This window comes from Panicum virgatum, chromosome 9N (assembly GCF_016808335.1).
Source record: "Panicum virgatum strain AP13 chromosome 9N, P.virgatum_v5, whole genome shotgun sequence".
Classification (NCBI taxonomy): Eukaryota; Viridiplantae; Streptophyta; class Magnoliopsida; order Poales; family Poaceae; genus Panicum; species Panicum virgatum.
The window spans coordinates 15,904,864-15,923,943 of NC_053153.1; the positions used below are offsets into that span (position 1 = coordinate 15,904,864).

Consider the following 19,080-nt stretch of genomic DNA (forward strand, 5'->3'; position numbering starts at 1 on the left):
GCAGCACCATTCTCCCATAAGTCCAAAAGCTCATCAATTAGTGGTTGCATATATACATTAAAGTTCTTCCCTGGGTGTTTAGGACCAGGAATAACAAGTGCAAGGATAATGTTGCTCCTTCTAGTGCACATTTCAGGGGGAAGGTTATATGGAACAATAAAGACAGGCCAGCAAGAGTATGGGGCAGCATGAATACCAAAAGGTGTAAAACCATCAGTTACCAAACCAAGACGCACATTCCTAATCTCATTGGCAAAATTTGGAAACATCTTATTAAATTCCATCCAAGCTTCTCCATCCGAAGGGTGAACCATAACACTCTTGTCCCTTGGTTGTGCATGGTAGCTCATGTGCTTTGCTGTGTTCTGTGACATATATAGCCGTTGCAGCCTTGCAGTAATTGGAAGATAACGCAAAGCATTCCGTGGCACTTTCCTAGATTTATTTCCTTGGGCTGGCTCCTCATATCGGGATTCACCACAAACAGTGCAGCTTTCTTTATTTTCATTATCTTTATAATATAACATGCATCCATTGGAGCACGCATGAATCTTGACATATGGCATTCCTAGGCTATGCACAAGCTTCTTGGATCTATAGAAGTTTTTGGGGAGATCCTTAGCAGCCTCAACTCCAATAGCTTCATGTAGCAGATTTATTATTTCATTGTAACCAGCTTCAGGCAAATTATATTGTGTTTTAATAGTCATAAGTCGTGCTACTATGGACAAACGGGACTGAGATGTTCTGTCATGCAGTGGTTTATCTGCTTCCTCTAGCAGTTTATATAATTCCTTTGCAGCTTGAGTTGGCTCCTCATCATTAGGAGTCACACCTTCTGCACCAATAGCATCAAGTAGCATTTCACCCATCCTATCTGAGGTACCAACATATTCATTGTCTACTTGATCAGGTACATCAATCTCCCCATGCCTAGTCCATCTCTCATATCCCAACTGGAAACCATTGCGACATAAATGCATCTCCATTTCATCCCTTTTACGCTTATGGCGACAATCACACTTAGTACATGGACACCTAGACCTCCCATCAATTGCTTCAGGTAAGGAAAAAGCATGGTCCAAAAAAGCATCTAGACCATGTTTCCAAAGTGGACTAAACAAGTTGCCTTTCCGCTCATTGTACATCCAACTACGATCCTCACCCATGGTACTTCACCTAAATATTACAGTTCAAATTTCAGAAAAACTTCATATTACTTAGATGGAAAAAAGGGCAACACCTCTGCCATATGTTCTTCAGCAAAATTTTCTATTTTGGATATACAAAATGTTTGGCTAAACTAAATATGCATGTATAATTTGTCCCTTCTAAAATGGGATTGACAGAACCTATTGTGAATTATTTGCTGGAGGCTGTGGCAATAGCTACCAAAGCACCAGTTGTATATTTAACAAGTTATATTTGCTTTAACTAGTTGAAGTTTCCATGCATAAACACTAACACAAACGGAGCTGCTCCTAAGAACCATCTTATGCACTTAGTGTGCAGTGATCTTTGTTCTTTGTTACACTTTCACCTTACTGTTTCATCAATTAACCAATGACTTATATATGAGACAGATCAGTTATAGCACCAGGAAGGCAATATTGACATCAAACTGTTGCACACATGAAAGCTCGAAAAGAACAGATTGAATAAAAACCCTGTTCAAATTCGTTCATACATGATATGCAAACAATCTGTCATAACCAAGGATCGACGTTTAATCGTTGGGTTATCAAATTACACGCAAACAATCGCAGCACCGCAAAGGAAACTTAAATCAGCACACGGAGACAAAGCAGCAGGGGGATGGTAAACAGAGAAGACGGGGAGAGGAGACCTGAATTCTTAGCTTTCCCCTTCAAGCAAATAACGATCTCCTGTCCGATCTCTAGGCAGCAGCACCAGCACAGCAGGACACCAGCCGCCGGCCACCAGCCGCCAGACGAGAAGTCGAGAAGATGATTAGATTAGATCGAAGGAGGTGAAAAGGCTTTTTAGGAAGGAACGGTCTGACAGAGGCCGAGCGGGATTTTAGGGATAGTGGCGGGGAGATTCGGCGCGAGAAAGTTTTCGTTGCGCGCTAAAATTTGCTCCGTCCGCCCCCCCTACTTCCATGCAGATGCAGATTTTTATTTAATTAACTTCTAGCAGTTTGTATATAGTATCTTTTTGTCCTACATCTTATCAAGATCTGGTCATAGTTCAGTTGGTCGACTGCAATTTTGAGATAAGATTAAGTTGCTTTAGTGTTCGAATCCTGTTGGCATCATTTTTTTAATTATTATTTCTGGAATTAACTTTTACATGTTGCTTATCCGATGCCCAAGTTTGATTTACTTGCACGAAAAAAAATTCTTTTACAACAATTCAATGAATGCAGTGATATTATTTCATATATGAAGCACGTACATATAGCAATCCTTGGACTTAATCTTTATGTGAATAATTGGGAATTCAGTTTTGAACCTTTAGATTCATCAGGTCAAGCTAGGGCTAATATATATCGTATCAGGCCTCTTGTATTTTGGAGTTTAGTAATTTAGTTAGAACCTTGCTGAAATAAAATTTCCTTTTTACCATGAAATAGTGAAGAAAAATAATTGAATATTACATATATAGAATAAAAAGAACACCAGTTAAACTATTCTACGTAGTCGTTTTTCGTGGGATCACTGCAAGAAAGCTGCCCTTGCATAACATCTTTGAATCTAGATGCAAATATAATATTACAATTGCCTTCACCGATCGAAGAATAGCAACAATTAATATAGAATCTCATCATACAATGGATGACGAGGCCAGTCTCAGTGAGAACTACGTATCTGTGTCAAATGGGTTTCATGATAATGAAACTCTCCTCGCATCCCATGAAATCACATCCTTCTCTCTTCTTCTCATGTCAGCAAAAATAATGATATTTAATATTATAAAACCTCCATTGAGACTGGCCTGATATATAGGACAATGTCCCTCACAAATAATGTCGAAAGTGTTTGCACATTTGAGGCTGATATGCACAACAATGGCACAATCAAGTGAGCTTCACGGAGAGTCTCCATATATAACAGAGTGGCTAGTGTATAGTTACATGCACTAAAAATAAGAATAATATTAAATTTTATCCAATGAGAAATACAAAAACATATGAATTAAAAATAACTAATCAACCAACCATATGAATAATCCCTGAAATATAAAAAAAATAAGGAAAGAAATATGCATGAGACATCATGGGCTTGAATCACACAGCCTCTCTTGAATATGGATAGGTCGAGCTTGCGCATTTAGCAAAGAAGTTGAACCATAGTGCTGTGTGGCGCGACCGCTTTCCTAGATGTGTTGAGCAGATCATTGCTCATGTTTGTAATACGTTTGTGAGCAATTAATATAGATCTCTCTTTACTCATAAAAAAAAGTCTTGACCATCGACCACTGCAACTAATAGTAGCCGAGAGTAGCGTAAACACCCATTGGCCAATGCTGCTAATAACCGTGTGTGAAATGATACTATCGGGAATAAGGATTGATCCATCGGCCATTCAACACAAAAGCCAACGGGTGAACGATTAACCATCGGCTATAGCTCATGAATAGCCGACCATCCATTTAAAATTGTAGGTGATTGTTTAACTGTTGGCTATCACGTCCATTTACCGTGTGTCACGTAGACACGGTCGGGAAATACTTAACCCTGTCGGTCATTTGACCTAATGGCCGACTAGTTAACATTTGACCCTTGGGAATTTGTTGTACCGTCGGCTATTGGTTAGAAACACCGATGGTTCAACCTTTAACCATCGGCGACATCTTAACTGTCGGACATTTACATTCTCCCCAACTAGTTGTTGGCCATTATACTACCCCGTCGGCCTAAGTTGGGTTTCCAGTAGTGCGAAGCCTCTCGGCCTCTCCACGCGGCGCCATCTCCCTGCACGCACGCCGAGGACGGCCGTCGACGCGCCACGGCGACGAACGTGCCGAGCTGTGCCGTGCGCCACTTTGCCGCTCGCTTGCGCCCTCTGCCCTGCTCTCCTCCCTTCCTTTTGCTTCGCAAACGAGCCCTCAACCTCTCCCTCCACTCTCCTCCCTGCTCCAAGCGCCGAGCCGAGCTCCCCGCGGCGTCCAGAGCTGCCGCCGCCCGCCATTAGCGCCGCCGCCTCCTAGGCCGCCACAAAGCCCCCCCCCCCTCCGCCTTTCCTCGTGCCCAACAACCCCCGCAGCCACCTTCCTTGCCCTCCACCGGTGCTCCCCGACCCGCTCGTCGTCGCCCACGACCGCCGGACCGCAGCCACCACCGCTCCCCGCCACCGCCGGCCGCTGTTCTCCGCGGAGCCGCCCGCTCCAGCCATCCCAGCCCCAACCGAGGCCACCCCGAGGTAGAGCTCGCCCTCCTCTTGCTTTTCCCCCACCGGGCCCTCGCCGCCGACGACCCCAGGCGCCGGAATCTGGCCGCCCGACGCTCCCCCTGCTCCAAGTCCGGCCAGGGGCCTCGTTTGAAAAGGAACAAAAGTTCCAGGGTGCTGTCTGCGAACCTAAGACTCATGGGAATAGTGCATGTAGGGACTTCTTTGTTATTTCTAGCTATAAACTTTGAAATTCAATATAAATTCGTAGAAAATTCGTAAAATAGCAAATCTAGTTGTTCTAGAATCCTTATGAAAATCTCTATGCATTAGAATCAAAATATGATGGGTGTTTGTTGAATGTTTTTGCTGTACAAATTGATTTGTGTCACTTGGTACATAAAGACTAGTTGTTTTATCTTTTCCTTAACTATTGTTTAAAGCCATGTATTGCTGTGAAATTTTTGTAGTGAGATGCTCATGTGACTCTAGTGTTACTATAAAAATTTCGTGGTCAGTTCTCATGAGTAGCTATTTCTTTGATTTAATGCTTGTTTAGTAGACTTTAATTATGGTAAATAGTTTATATTCATGATAAATCATGAAAATATTTCTGAGAGTTCTTTGTTGAATAGCTTAACTTGTACATGAAGTTTGAGCACCAGTTCATGACTATAACAGAAGCTAAAAATGAATCTTTTTATATTGCTGTCAGTTTTGTTTATTTTCTCAGAATTAATCCTGCGCATAATAAATTCTGAAATTTTTACAGTAACTAAGTTAGCTCTGTGTAGATCTTCTGTTAAATTTCTAGATTCTGTTTTGCTCTGGTTTAACCTGTATAATTCAATCTTGTTTTAAGTATTGTCTGAATACATGAATTGTTCTGAATAATTGGCTACAAGTTTTGGCATGAGTTTTGCAGGATAGTTTTTTCTGTTTACCTTCTTTTTGATATAATTTTTTCTGATTTTTATTACTGAATGTGTGTTGAGTTGTTTATTTATTAGCAAACCATGATTTACTTGTTATAGGAAACCACTTCAACTTGCTTGGTGAAGTTAGTATAGTTCTTTTGTGCTGTTGATCTTGATGCCTTGGGTAGTTAGAATTGTTAGTTAACTACTCTATAAACGATTGCCCATGTGATGCGATTGTTTTCTATTTGTTAGACTACAACTTTATCGTGATATGAAAGTGTTTATAATACTGTTCTTGCATCGCATATAGATACGACTACTCTCGCCGATGGTACATACGAGCTGGTGCCTGAAGCAGAAGAAGGTCCCGTGGAAGCTCAAGTGAACTTCGCCGACGCCGTCGAGAAACCGAACCCGACTCCAGAAGCCTCGGAAACTAACTCAGTTCAAGAAGGCAAGCCCCGGAGCACATCCTTCTATTTTAAATTATGCCACTTATTATTGTTTCTATCTACTTGTGCATCTAAGTTTACAGGAGTTGACTGGAACCTTAGTTGCATGATCCTAGGTACCGATGCTTGAACACTAGTATGGATAGGTCGCTAGTTAGCTATGCTAATGGTTCGGTAGAAGTAGAGTGATTTCCTGTCACTCGCGAGAAATTATAGGAGTTGATTGTTTACTACTTGCTACAACTATAAGGTCTACGGGCGGGGTCGTGATACTCGAGATGCCCCGTCTGTTTAGTGAAAAGTGATAAGGCCGCAGTGTGTGGTAGTGATGGTTAATCGTTTGAACGTACTAATCACATGCCGAGAATATGGTAATCGGTAAGCTTAAGTACTGGATTGAACCGCAGCCGGAATATACTCCCCACCGTCTTGACGTCGTTCTCATCTAGCTAATGACGGGTGCAGGGCCGGGCTCTGTAGTCAAGGGCGGTGGGCCTGTTCCGTGAAGCGGGAATTGAAGGGAAAAGTTGCACGTGTGACTCTGGGAGTAACCACGTGACGTGTGTTTAGGTCTGCCTGGCCAGGTTAACAAATTCGATTCGAATCGTCCGTTTCTCACCGGTTATTGAGACTGCTTAACCCTTTTGCCACATAGAGTAATAAGTGGAATTTGTATGATGATGAATATTGTTGGATGATGAAAGATAATTGTTTTACACCATGTATGTTATTGGATAGATGCTAATGTAGAACGGTTAATTGAACTAGAACCCTGAAGCTAAAATTTGAAAATAAGGACCTACACTCTATCGCTTTTCGGTAAAACAAACCCCTCAAGCCAAAGGCCTTGCATGTCTAGGTAGTGGGTTAAGTATACCCTCAGTCGAGTAAGCCTTGCTGAGTATTAGTATACTCAGCTTTGCTTGTGGCTCAATTTATTTCAGGAGATACTCTTGAAGATATGTTTGCCAGTCTGACCTGGCCTTGCACTCTTCCACCTAGTTGGTCCGTGGAGTGGGATACATCCCCGGCCAGCGATGACAAGAACGGGTGATGTCATGAATCGGGCTTCATCATGACACCCATATCGTCGTTAGTTCTCGTGTTTACTTCTGCTAAAATAAAGGACTCTAGTGAACTTCTTATATGTTGGCTTTACGAAAAGTACTTTGTTAAATTTGGAACTTGGTTTGTAATTCTACTATTATGTTAAACTCTGTGTTGTAATATTTTGTGAGGTGTTGTAATCTCTGGACTCGCCTTCGCGTGAGTATGCTGCTTTGTTTGATCCAGGTTTAAGTGGTTGCATCGGGATTTTACCCGACGGACTACCGATGTGCTCCGTCTGCGGTGCGAGTTAAACCTAATTGCCTTTGCAACGATGGTTAGCGCACTTAAGCCGGTTTATGTCGGGCAGTTCTGCCACACGGCGGCGCGGGGATGCCTAGCTGCGCGGCGGCGTGGGAGGTTCCTGCCTGCGATAGATAGAAGAGAGGAGAAGTTTGGGAGCCCGACATGTGGGGGCCACGTAACGGTGGTTAACTGAGCACTAACGTTTCCTATCCTCGTACCCCCAACCAAACAAGAAATTGAACCGTTCTATCCCTCCAACCAAACATATAGCATAGAATTATCTCACTCCTAAAATCTTAAATGGAACCGCTCCATCCTACCTCGCTCTTCAACCAAACACACCCTAAATTGCAAGTCAAAATATTCCATCTACAAGATTCCATGGTTGTGAGAGTTGAATAAGGCTGGAATTGTACTGTTATGCAGGCTGTGCAGTCACAGCAACAAGTAGAATGGGATTTTGCCTTAGACTGTGTTTTGTAAAATTTTATAAAAAAAATAACTACATGCATAGAGTACTAAATAAAATTTATTTGCAAAATTTTTTCATAAATAAGTGTAACTTTTCGAGACGGAACTAATGAGCCAAGTTCTACCATGATTGGCTATAGTGATGCTACAGTAACCACGACTAAACATCTCCTAATCATACAGTCAAAGACCTCATTAGCTACAGTACTGCTATAATACTGTAGTTGTGGAGTTAGTTTTGTAATTATACATCTTTTAATACACCTAATTAGTGGTCAAAGGACTGAAAAGGTTTCCTGAAAAATTTTACAACATCCATACAAACACAGCCTTAGCTAGACTGGAGCAAAGCCGTATCATGCTTGCAATAAGATTAAAAGAGCATCATGGGAAGAATCACGAAGTCATCGATGAGGCATCGAACTTTATCCAAAATGTCTACCAGGATGTTTGGCCTTCACTATCCGTAAACAAGCCTGAGAAGTGTGCTGCTGACAATCCTGAAAACACAGGAAAGGGTTCAAGGAAGTGAAATTCCTTGCGGATGAGCTAAGGGAGGTTGAGTTTACTCATTGTACACTACGAGAAAAAGTGATATTAGTACCGGCTGGTAGGGGCTGTTAGTACCAGTCGTGGCAACCGGTACCGGCCAACCGGTACTAACTTGAAGTCCATTTAGTACCGGTCGTAGCAACCGGTACTAAATACACCACTCATGCCACCCAGAAAAGAAAAAATGGCCAACTGGTACTAACTTGAGGTCCATTCAGTACCTGTCGTAGCAACCGGTACTAAATACACCACTCACGCCACCCAAAAAAGAAAAAATGAACTAGTTGTTGTTAGGATTCGAACCCACAACCTTCAGTCTCACGTGTAACTTTCTTACCATCCCATCTATGCATCACATGTGACTAGATGCGAGATGCTTTTCTTTTAAAGTAGCCGTGGAGGCCCATTTTGTACCGAGCTAAGACACCGACCGGTACTAAATGATGATATTTAGTACCGGTCGGTGTTATTGACCGGTATTAAATGGCCGCGTCATTTTAGTACCGGGCCAAAACACCAACCGTACTTAAAAAGTGACTTTTAGTACCGGGTGGTGTTATGACCCGGTACTAAATGGCATCAGGGGGCGTCAAAATTTAGAACCGGTACTAAATGCACCTCGGAGACCATTTAGTACCGGTCCTAAATGTGACCGGAACTAACACTCATGGACGAATGACTAGTTTTCTAGTAGTGGTAATAGATCATGTAATAGATTATGTATGAATAAAATCTTAACATGCCGGGCTTCCCATGTTTTTCTCCTAAATCTGTGTGCATGAACCATTTCCAGGCTGAACCAGATCCAGCCTGGTGGCTCACCAACCAGCAGCTCCTCCTCCAAAACCTGAGAGTGTACTTCTCAAATTGTACAATGTATGGATGTATTACAAAAGAGATATTATTCTGAAATAAATATGGATGTTCTTGAAAATGAGATTTTCTCTCATTTGTTGAAAAATAAATAATTATTGATTGGGATCCTTCTTTGCCCACATACAGAATGTTGAATTACTGCGAGCCTTTAAATGACAGGTGAAGAGAAAAATGGAAGATTCATTTATAAGAACAGTGCAAGACAATGTTTACTAAAAGGAGTAAATCCACAGGACATGAAATGTTGCCATCAGGTTTCATATTTTAGAAATTGTCAGACTGATAAAAGATGACTGGTTCCCTTAACATCAAAAGAGCACAGATACATATATTTATGATTTTGCACTTCAAAGCCCCTCTCTGCTGATGCTAAACTGAACACGAGCATCACAACCCGTCATTGTAATATTCTTTTGTGATGAATCATTTTCTCGATATCCTTGGCAACAGTAAACTAGATGTTTCTGACGTAAACTGCCATCTAGGCGGTGCTTTGTCTTGCTTCTTCTAACATTGAACCCAACCCGTTCAGCATAGGTGTTGTACATCTCATAAGCCTTTTTCTCATATTCAGAACTCATTCCAACTTCAGGTGTGGTCAAATTTTGTTTAGATTTATCAAGCACCTTCTGTACATATCAAATATTCAATTGCCAATCCAAGGTGTGCTATCAAAAGAAAAAAAATTAAAATATCATGACTGCTGTCCAGATTTATCATATTTTTACCTCATTAGGTACTTTATTCTCTACTGACCCAACTTGTGCTATTTGTTGTTCCTCTTCTGGTCGATCACCACCAACAACATCAATTTCTAGTGAATGTGGATCCTCCATGAGAGCATAAGACGGAACACCTGCCACGGAGGCTGATGGTTGATCACCTGCATAGGAGAATAAGCAACTAAATCATTCACACATGCGCCAAAGCAGAAAACGATGTCACATCCTCACAAGCGCCGAAGCAAAATTACAGTAGCCTGAGAAACAACATGACGGCATCCCTAGTGCTAGCATGATCTGTTTAATTTGGCTTGGCTTCCTAGTGCTAGCATTTATGAGATCGTTCTTGCAACCTGTACATCGTTCTAGTGTGCCCCTTGCACAATTTCACAACGACCAGCCATTGAAGCAAACATCGAGATTGCCTTGCCAGGAAGATGATGACCAAAATGAAAAAAAAGCGATCGAGGAACGAAGCAGCCACAAGAAGCTTCAACGATTACGCTAGAGAGGCATGAAGCGAATCAGCAGCATCACCTCACCTAGCCAGGTAGGACTTCGCACGAGGTGACGTGAACTGCCGCTTGATCCCCTCCGCTCGTCGCCGTCGCCTGGTAGGGCTTTCGCCGTCCGTCGTCGACACTGTCGCCACACTCGAGCGCCAGTTAGGGCTTCAAGCCTTGCGTTACGACTTACGAATTTACGATCAGGAGGCGAGCCGAGCGAGCGAATTTAGCGGAAGCCGAGTGGGCGCCTTGCGTTTTTTTTTCTTTTTCTTGAGCAAAGTGGGCGCTTTGCGTTGCTCAGGAGCAAGCGGCCAAGCGGGAGCCGAACGGCAGCAGACTATCCACGGGATGTTGACGCGGCGCGAGACCGCGGCCATGGATTGTCCACGAGGAGATAAACGGCGATCGACCTGTCCTCTCCCGATAGGCTCGCCCGCCACTTCCCCAAATCCAAACATGCGATCCAATCCACCCATCTCCACCCCTTCCTCATCCCACGGCTTCCATGCCCACCACCTGTTCGACCGCCTGACGCCGCGCCCCTATGGCTCCCGCGCTCACCTCGAGCCCGCCCTCCTTCCGCCCACTCTCCTCCCCGCTTCGCCGCCGTGCCGCCACCGTCCTGTGCCGCGCCTCCAAGCCCGGCGCGGATGACGACGCCGCCAAGAAGAGGACCAACCTCTTCGCGGACCTCGGCAAGCTCGCGGACGCCACCTCGCTGATACCGGCGCTCCCGACGCCCGCAGCGGGGTCGCTGTTTGCCGGCGGTGGCGGCGGGAGGGGGCGGAAGGACTCGCAGACGGTCTTCGTCGCGGGCGCCACGGGGCAGGCCGGGGTCCGCGTCGCGCAGACGTTGCTGCGCCAGGGCTTCGCCGTGCGCGCCGGCGTCCCGGACCTCGAGTCCGCGCAGGAGCTCGCGCGCCTCGCCGCGGCGTACCGGCTCATATCCCCGGCCGAGGCGCGCCGGCTCAACGCGGTCGAGTCGGACTTCGACGACCCCGAGGCGATCGCCAAGGCCATCGGCCCCGCTGCTAAGGTCGTGGTCACCGTCGGCCCGGGCGAGAAGGGGCCCGAAGCCGGGGGCGTCACCACCGACGACGCGCTCCGGGTTGTGCAGGCCGCGGACCTCGCCAGCGCCGCGCACGTCGTCGTCGTGTATGACGAGGGGGCCAGCGGCGGCCTTGGGGGCGGTGGGTCCACCTACAATGTGCTCGACGGCTTCACGTCCTTCTTCTCCAACCTCTTCTCCCGCGTGCAAACGCTGACGCTCAGCCAATTCCTGGCCAAGGTGGTGGAGACCGATGTCAGTTATACACTTGTCAAGGCTTCACTCACCGACGACTACAGCCCTGAGAGCTCCTACCCCCTGATCCTCGCCAAGGAGGGAGCATCGAAATCGTCCAGCACAATTTCAAGCACCGACACCGGCAAGGTATATATCTCTCTTAGCATTAACATTCATTCCAATGCTCATGCTTTAAGAGTCAATGTTGTTGCTTACATGCATAGCTATGTGCCTTTATGCTCTGTGGTAGGTGTCGAAGTCACAGATAGCGGCCCTTGTGGCTGATATATTCTCCAATGTGGCAGTCGCCGAGAATAAGGTACGTAAACTACATCGGTATGGATCTGTATGTGGTATTGCCTTGCATCTCCTCACTATGAGATAGAATTAATGCACAGTTTTTGGTACAGCCCTAAGGGCACTTATAGTACTCATACATCTAAACTCAGGGGTCAGGGCATGCATATGCATATTTGATGGTTTAAAAGTAGTTATTATTCAACAGCTACAGCTATATTGATGATAGTCTGCAATGCTTCATGCTTCTTTTTTTGTGTGGAAAATGCTTCATGCTTCTGGCAACCCTTTGTGCAGATCTAGGGAATTTCAAATGTCGTTGACAACTGAGAAGCAATCAAATTAAGGCATATATCTTATACTACATAAGTAAAGATAAATACATTCCGTGGTTCTGAAATTTAATTCCTCAAGATGCAGTAAATCAGTTGTATTGCAAGTCAAGGTTTCCAAAGATTATGAACTCCCGTTTTGGTAGATGCAGTCAGTAGCATTTTCATGCTCTAAATTGCAAAACCATATGATAAGAATGCACTTTGAGTATAGCATATGAAAAGGAACATAAATTTTGTTTTATTGCTGATTAGCCTACATCACCAGAATTTATCAGAAAGAGAAGCTTCTGCTCTGTTCTTGTATAAGTTTTTCGAAAGGACGCCAAGAGTTTTTGCTGAATTTTTATTAGAAGGAGAAAAGACTTTAAAATACAAAGACACCCAACTCGAAACAGACGCCACCGAAACAGACTCAACTATTGAGGTTGGGGTAACACCACGCACCACTAGGAGAAAAACAGCAAACTAACGAAAAGAAAACCACTAGGAGGTTGGGATGATTCTGTTGACTACTTCTACTACCTGTTGAAACTGCTGGACGTCTTCCTTGATTAGATAAGTTATCTCTGTCACGGTCTTTTCTTCCCGCCTGAGCGTTCGTCTGTTGCGCTCCTTCCAAATGTTCCACCAGAAATAAATAATGAGTCTGTCGAAAAAGGATTTACTCTCTTTCGCGACCATCGCTTGACATTTCTTCCAACATCTGTAGATAGAACTCATAGAACCGCTGGTCAGTAGTTGGTGCTAATATAGCCAATTAGCCATCTGATCCCAAACTGCACAAGTGACGGGCAGTGTTTACAAAGATGTTTTGGTGTGTCTGGTGTTGGGTTGCAAAGTTTGCATAACAGGTCATGGGGCCATCCTCTTTTTTTTCCAAGTTGTTTGCTGTTAATATCTTTCGGTGCAGCAGAATCCATGCAAAGAATTTACATTTAGGTTCCGCCTTTGCCTTCCAAATTGGGATAATGGATTGTCTTCTTGCTTGCCCAACAAACTGGATGCGATATGCACTCTTAGTTGTATAATTCCCATCTGACATCCATCTCCAAATAATCTTATCATCACTATTTGGATTGCAATCAAGTAAACTGATCTGTTCCCATAGACTTGCATACTCCCTAAACTCAGCATCCGTATGTAAGGGGCACACCCGATTAATCCAAAAAATTATTGTTCAATGCCTGTTGTACAGTAAAATTCTTCCTCCTTGATTTTCTAAAAAGACTGGGTGCCAAATTTTTTGGCGCCGCTCCGTTAACCCAACTTGAATGCCAAAAACTATCCTTATTTCCTTTGTCCACTGTGACTATTGTTGAGGCATTGAACAGGTTTCGATCACTCTTATCACAAGGGATGTCAAGACCAACCCACAGTCTACTATTGTGCTTCCACTGGAACCAGCACCATCGATGTCTAAGAGCTCTTGCTAGCCGCTCAAGATCGAGAATCCCCAGGCCTCCCATATCCTTTGGTGTGCATACAGTTGGCCAATTTATCAAACAATGTCCACCACCAGGGGCGAAGGCAGCAGGAGCCCCCCTAGACCCAAAAACACCATGGAGCCCCCCCCCCCCTCATTTTGGAGAAGAAAAGATGAGGAAGAAGGAGAGGAAAGAAGAAATCAGCCCCCATTTAAGAATTTCTGGATTCGCCACTGTCCACCACACTCCTTCTCAGGTTCCTCTCCCTTCCAAAGGAAACTTCTCCTCATGCGGTCAATTTGCTTGATGAGCCACTTTTGATTTGGAAAGACCGTGAGGTGGTATATAGGCTTCACGGTTAAAACACATTAGATCAAGGTCTCCCGACCTGATGATGACAACATCTTCCCTTTCCATCCCGGCAATCGCCCGGCAATTTTATCTAGCAAAGGCTGTACATCCACCCTTTTGAGTTTGCATGTGTGTAGGGGGAGCCCTAGGTACTTTCCAGGGAAGCTGCAGACCTTTCTAGGGAAGTCTATTAGTGCATCAGAAATTAAATCATCGTTGCATCTGATGGGGAAAATTTCAGTTTTGCTTAAGTTTACTTTGAGACCTGAGCATTGATCGAAGATGTGTAGGAGTTAGCTAATAATATGTAATTCAGATCGGTCTGGGTTTGCGAAAATGGCCGCATCATCCGCATAGAGTGAGCAGCGGAGCTTAGCTGCTTTGGGGAGGATCTGGTTTATGAGGCCCTTGTGGGCTGCCAATTCCATCAATTTGTGCAGTGGATCAATTGCTAGGATAAACAACATGGGAGACAAAGGATCCCCATGACGCAGACCTCTTGCATGCTTGAATTTTTTCTCAGGCATTCCATTAAGCAAAACTCTAGATGAAGATGTGGCTAACAGCGTTGCTATCCAATCTCTCCACTTTTGGCCAAACCCCAATGATTGTAAAGTTTCTAACAGATAGACCTAGCTAATTGAGTCAAAAGCCTTGGAAATATCCAACATGATAAACAATGCTGGCCTCTTTGCTATATATAGAGCCTTTATCACATTTTGCACGTAGATAAAGTTGTCATGTATACATCGCTTTCACGATCCTCTTGTGGACCATAAACGCCTGTGAGGGTCCAGGAAGTATTGTCTGCCCTCAAAGTAATAAAGTAATATCTGCTGACACTGTATACTCAGTTGTACTGCAGTTGTGTGGGTTGAAAAAAATTTCGTCCACAGCAATGAGGATGCCCCCTCGAGTACCACTAGCCAGGAAGGCCATGTATTTCCTAGCAAAACGTTGGCCTAGCGTATCCACTACCAAGTGTGTTGACCAATGTGCAATTTTTGTTTCCTGGCATACAATAGTTGCACCCGACGAGGTAACGGTGTTGCGAACACTCGCTCGTCTTGCTGCCGCATTAAGTCCACGGATGTTCCAGCACAAGTTAACATTTTTTTGTGACATAGAGAAACATCAAGCAAATTGGCAAATACTTGTTCACTTCCAACAGGGAGGGTCTATGTGGCTTCGCACCAGGGTCCGACACAAAGCCGAACCAACCCAGGAAGGAAGGCACAACCTGTAGGGCGATTAGTGACGACGACCATAGCTTGGCGTGCTTCATGAACGTTGGTGCTAGGCGCCAGGCCCCATACAAAGCACCCATGAAGCCGCAGGGCCAAATTGCCGGCCCAATAGTGGTTACGAACAACAAGTTCTGAGGTCTCTTGCTTAAAATACCTAAACACACACAGGACTTGATAGCTAACTGACAAAGCCCACGAGCTCCTCCTGGCAATTAGGCCTTCTGTGTCCCAGCCTACCCCGCAGGAATTGGGCCACCTTACTCTTCTTCTTGCTCACTGCCTTATTTCCTTGCTCAACAAGGACTATGAGGGCATCCATCGATCTTCTTGGTGACAGGCTGCTGGAAATGCTGCACCACAGAATTGAAATCCACCTTAGCTTTCTGTTTCAAATTAGGTGACAGCTCTCCTAGTTTATTAATTAAAACTCTCTGAGCAAGATTCAAGCTGCCCTTGACTGGATTAAGCTTAGCCTTGTCAGCTAGCCTGGTGCTTTTCCTCTGTGCCGTTGGTGTTTCTGTGCTGATATGTTGCACCCTACTTGAGTGATCATCATTTGGTTGCAAATCATTCACACGTGGTGGTGTGTGCGGTACAGGAACTGGAGGGGCACACGAAATGTAGTTGATTAGGAAGACAGGTCATTAATCTCATTATCTTCGGGACTTGTTGTAACAATAGCACTATTAACTAATTCATTTTCTGTGTTACTGACCTGCTGCACAACCTGAGCGTTGCTGGGGAAGGGGTTGCTGGCTGCAAATGGAGTTTCTTCCACTGTCTCCAATGCCACTTCTCCCCTCTGTATCTCACTCTCTTCTAGAACGTCTGCCTCAGCTTCCATTGTCTCTTCTTGAGCAGTAACAGGTGAAGCCTGCCAGCCACCTTGCCCTCTGCCTCGCTCAGCATCTCCAGGATCCTGGCCTCCTCCCATTATCTGAACTAGAGGGCATCAAAGGAGACCTTGCTGGAGGAGCACTTCTTGGGCTTGTAGATGAACTTCATGGTGTTGATGAGGCGATGCAGACAGCTGTCCCAGGCGTCACTCCCCCAGTCAGCAAGGGAGGGCCTGTTGCGATGTGGGTAGACATCACTGCTAGAGTGTCCATGGTAACGAGAGGTGGAGTAGCAGTCCTCCACCGCTCCCCGGCACCGCGACACCCTCTCCCAAGCGTGACTGCTACGGTGGCGGCGAGTGCCACGGTAGTAGTCATCGCCGTCGTCATCGTGTTCTTGTATAATGGTGCTCCATTAAGTCGTTGGCTTGCCATTTCAGAGAAAAGTTTCAAATTCGCAGTCCCTAATCATTCTAACTTCTCTTATAGCGATAACAAATATGTTTCTCTTTCATCACTGGACGTGTTTTGTTTTCCTCCTTTGTAGTTTTTATACCCATTTATGCTGTTGTACTAACAAAGGGGAATTGAGTACCCCTCATTTGGTTTTGGTTTTTTAATCCAAGGTGCTTGCTGCTCAATTTCCACTTAAATTGACAATTGGTTTCTCATTTTTTAGGTTGTTGAAGTTTCAACAAACTCTTCAGCAGTATCAAAGCCGATAGCAGAGGCTTTCGTGTGAGTAACTAAGACTATTTTTAGTTCACTGATATGTTGCTTGATTCTTGGATGGAATGCTATTTGTTTCTTGAATTCTCTAACGACCTTACCACTGAAATGATGAAAAGAAAGTGTTGCTGAAGCGATGTGTAGATCCATGCATTTTAAGCTGTGCTGAACCTTAATAAGCAAAAGATAATTTGCATGCAGAAGAAAAGACTAGGGTGGTGGCGTGTGTCTTGGGTGTGTAACTTGGCTATTTTGGCCCTTTCCTCTTCTTAATGCAATGATATGCAGCTCTCCTGCATATTCGAGAAAAAAAGAGAAGACTAGGGTATTTGAAGCCGAATAACGGCATAAGTTTTGTTGAGAAAATGTTGGAGACAAAATAGTTTAATTCTTCTTTATTTGATTTATAATGGATATAAGGTTATGCTTTTTATGAGAATGTGTTGAGTGATAAGACAATCTCTAAACTTGCAAAGAATCATTCCTTCACGTTATAACTCGTTTTGCAGATGTAGGATTTACTCTTAGTGCTGTATTCTTTTGTATTTACTTCTTATTCTGACATGATTTTTTAAACAATTTCGTTGTACATGTTTTTGTCATCAGCTTTTCACTTTCATAATGTTGTTTCTGTACTCATGAAGTGTCAATCTAACTGAACATGTTACAAAGGATCCCTTGATGTGTTTGAAATTTGTAAAACTCTAAAACTTCAAGATTATCTTACGATTCATTACTTATTCATTTCTTCAGAGCTATTCCTGAAGATAGTAGAAGAAAGGAGTACCAAGAAGCTGCTGCAAAGGCACAGGCAGAAGAGGTGGCCCTGGCCTCACAGCGAGCTAGTGAAGCTGAAGCAGCTGCCAGTAATCTCGAAGCCAAGGGGATGGAGTCACCCTCAAAGGAGGGAGCCGCTAGCCCCGTGAATGGGGCCCAAGCCTCTTTGGAAAACCTCCTGAGCAGAGCCAAAGGGATCAGCACAGACTTCTCCTGGGAGAAGTTCAGAACACAGCTTGCGGATGCGACGACTACTCGAACCTCCACGGAGAAGGGACCGAAGGCACAGATCGCCACGGTGCGAGGCCAGGCGAAGGCAAAGAAGCTTGCACCACAGAGAGCCGTCGTGAAGCCAGTGGCACAGAAGGTGAAACCGCAACCGAAGCAGCCGGACACCAAGCCTGAAGTAAGGCCAGTGTTCGGCGGCCTCTTCAAGCAAGAAACGGTGTATGTGGACGACGATTGACCTAAGGAGAGCAAAATTTATCTTCTACGTGATTTTGTCCAAGCTTTTATATGATCTTGGAATGTGAATTAGTAAATCCGTGTAAATTTGGCTGTAACGAAGCATTGTTCTGTCGACGAATACCCCCATTTTCCAGTGTACATGTTCACTGGTGTCACGACCCAAACTTGTTAAACATGATTAACAACTAAGCAAAGTCATCATGAGCATCATTGAAGCATAATAAGCATCATGGGCATTGATTGCATAAGCTTGTTATTTATTTTTATCTTGTGTGAATGTGCCCTTGTGAAGTAAATTTAATTTTTTTCTGTGCAACTGTGCCCCTAAAAATTTTAAATGATGAATTTAAAGTATTTTTGTGGAATTTTATAACATGTGACTCGAGCCATAAAATTCTTGGAAAACACAAAAACAACTCTTTTGTTCTTTTTGCTGCGACCAATCTGCGAACGCTTTTCGAGTGATTCTTAGTTGCAAAATGATCCTTGTGATTTCATATTGTCCCTGCTAAAATTTGGTAATTTCTGGGGCTTGGAAATATTTTTTAAAATTTTGAATCACAGCCGTCGTTTCACCTCTCTGCGGTCCAGCTTCACCCAGGCCCACCTTCGAGCCTTTCACCCCGCCTCTGCCTTGCCTCCCTGGGCGCTGGTTTGAGATGTTGACGGCATGCAAGACTCAATGAATGTCATAGACTCATAGTCAAACCACTACTTAGCTTTGGACATTTGGTGATTGATATGTAACAATTAATATTTATTTGGTTATTTATAATTTGATAGAAAGTAGAAACATGCATCTTTCTAACTTTTTCAAATTAGTACCATAGGAAAAATTAATGTTAGCCGGTGACAATTGCCGTTACATAGTTGTTATACTCTACAGTGCCATACAACTATTCAAGAAAGTTGTAGGCATACATAATTGAGACAATGGTTAATTCATTCTAAAAGAAGAAAATGAAGTTGTCCCTGTAGTGGCAATAGCATGGAAAATTTTAGTATCTGTGCTCTTTATTTAAGTATAATTTGCTTCTAAATATCAATTAAAAATGAAAATCGTAGCTCACGGATGCTATTCCTTCTATCTAACGACAACAGTGACCTACGATTTTAATATAATCTGT

The 19,080-nt window shown here is 44.0% G+C and overlaps 1 protein-coding gene and 1 long non-coding RNA gene across 2 annotated transcripts; one reads left to right on the forward strand and one right to left on the reverse strand.

The window, feature by feature from the left end:
• Positions 1–9,184: 9,184 nt before the first annotated feature.
• LOC120692569 lies at positions 9,185–10,519 on the reverse strand. The gene is made up of 3 exons (XR_005682675.1): positions 10,241–10,519; positions 9,705–9,859; positions 9,185–9,605 (listed from the first exon to the last, which is right to left on the reverse strand). It is a non-coding gene; the product is annotated as an uncharacterized LOC120692569 (long non-coding RNA).
• A 112-nt stretch (positions 10,520–10,631) lies between these two features.
• On the forward strand, positions 10,632–18,198 carry LOC120692568 (protein PLASTID TRANSCRIPTIONALLY ACTIVE 16, chloroplastic-like). The gene is made up of 4 exons (XM_039975922.1): positions 10,632–11,636; positions 11,740–11,808; positions 16,659–16,717; positions 17,462–18,198. Exons 1-4 carry the CDS (start codon positions 10,749–10,751, stop codon positions 17,949–17,951), a joined length of 1,506 nt encoding a protein of 501 aa, XP_039831856.1. The 5' UTR covers positions 10,632–10,748; the 3' UTR covers positions 17,952–18,198.
• The last annotated feature ends 882 nt before the right edge of the window (positions 18,199–19,080 follow it).

Coding starts and splice junctions, on each gene's coding strand:
- LOC120692568 (XM_039975922.1), top strand. CDS start 10,749: ATGGCTCCCGCGCTCACCTCGAGCCCGCCCTCCTTCCGCCCACTCTCC. Junction 11,637..11,739: donor CAAGCACCGACACCGGCAAG/GTATATATCTCT, acceptor GCTCTGTGGTAG/GTGTCGAAGTCACAGATAGC. Junction 16,718..17,461: donor CCGATAGCAGAGGCTTTCGT/GTGAGTAACTAA, acceptor TCATTTCTTCAG/AGCTATTCCTGAAGATAGTA.